Here is a 1,172-nt window from a genome sequence, read left to right on the forward strand (position 1 = left end):
ATCATAAGCGTGGCGCTGCGAAACGCCCAGCGGACTGTGTTGGTGCGTCGCGCCCCGCTCCGCCGCGCCGTGTGTGTCCTGCGGGCCGCCCTGGGTGCCTCCCGCTTCGACGTGGGGCTGGTCTGCGCCGGCAACGGGCTGATGCAGCGTCTCAACGGCACGTACCGGCAGCGCCCGGAGCCCACCGATGTGCTCTCCTTCCCCTTCCACCAGGTGGCGGCGGGGGAGCTGCCGCGGCCACGCTGCCGCGACGAGTACAACTTGGGGGATATCTTCCTGGGGGTGGAGTACATTCACCAGCAGTGCCGCGCCAGCGGGGAAGACTTCGACAGCGTCCTGGCGGTGAGCCCCGCCGCGGGCAGCGAGCCTGTCCGGCCCTCCGCGGGCAGCGGTCCCCCTGGTCCTGCGCTGCAGGGAAGGACAGCCGCGGGCTTGTCCCCCAGGGACAGGGTAGCGGCTGCCGCTTTCCTAGCCCGGCCGGGCTATGCAAGGAGGCGATGATCTTACAGCTTACCCTAAAAGATTAACTCTATGTTTTAAAACTTATTTAACTGGTGAGTTCGTACGTTACCTGATCTTTGCCGTTCTGCATGTGCAGTACTGGCTTTTCCATGCAAGTTCTGGCAAAACGGCAAATGATCTGGTACGGTCACCCCTCGTGCTCCGGTTCGTGCAGGGTGGGCTGTGTCACTGGTGCCAGGGCTGTCTGCGCAGGTGAGCTGCTGGCGTTGGGGTGAAGTTTGTAATGGATGTCATTTGTTCTTGCCTCTTTGCACAGGTGACGGCAGCCCACGGACTGTGCCATTTGCTTGGTTACCAGCACAACACAAAACCCGAGTGGCAACAGGTATGGCGATGGCCTGGAGCTGGGGAAGGTGTGCGGTGTCCAGCCTGTGTCAGGCTGTACCCGGGTGGAAAGCATCCCCCTGTCTCGCACCCCTGTGGCAGGGAAGCTGCGGGTCCGGCCCGCCGGGCGGGCGGCTCTGCAGAGCTGTGGCTCGCGTTGATGCCGGCATTGGCAGGCGCCGAGTTGCTGCTAGCCCAGCCGCGGAGCACGGTGCCAGCGGCGCTGACCGTGACTTCTCTCCTGCGCCCTCCCGCAGATGTACCAGAAGGAGGTGGAGATCCTGGAGGAGCTCAACCGGCTCACCGGCGCCAGCCTCCGGCCCCTG

At 64.6% G+C, this 1,172-nt stretch overlaps 1 protein-coding gene across 1 annotated transcript; it reads left to right on the forward strand.

The window, feature by feature from the left end:
- Window positions 1–6: 6 nt before the first annotated feature.
- YBEY (ybeY metallopeptidase (putative)) lies at window positions 7–1,172 on the forward strand (the record flags this gene model as incomplete). Its single annotated transcript, XM_009283144.1, has 3 exons — window positions 7–342; window positions 779–847; window positions 1,104–1,172. Coding segments are annotated over 3 exons (474 nt in total), but the record flags the coding sequence as incomplete, so codon positions are not given.

The sequence above is a fragment of the Aptenodytes forsteri genome, unplaced genomic scaffold (assembly GCF_000699145.1).
Source record: "Aptenodytes forsteri isolate BGI_AS27 unplaced genomic scaffold, ASM69914v1 Scaffold198, whole genome shotgun sequence".
Taxonomy (NCBI): Eukaryota; Metazoa; Chordata; class Aves; order Sphenisciformes; family Spheniscidae; genus Aptenodytes; species Aptenodytes forsteri.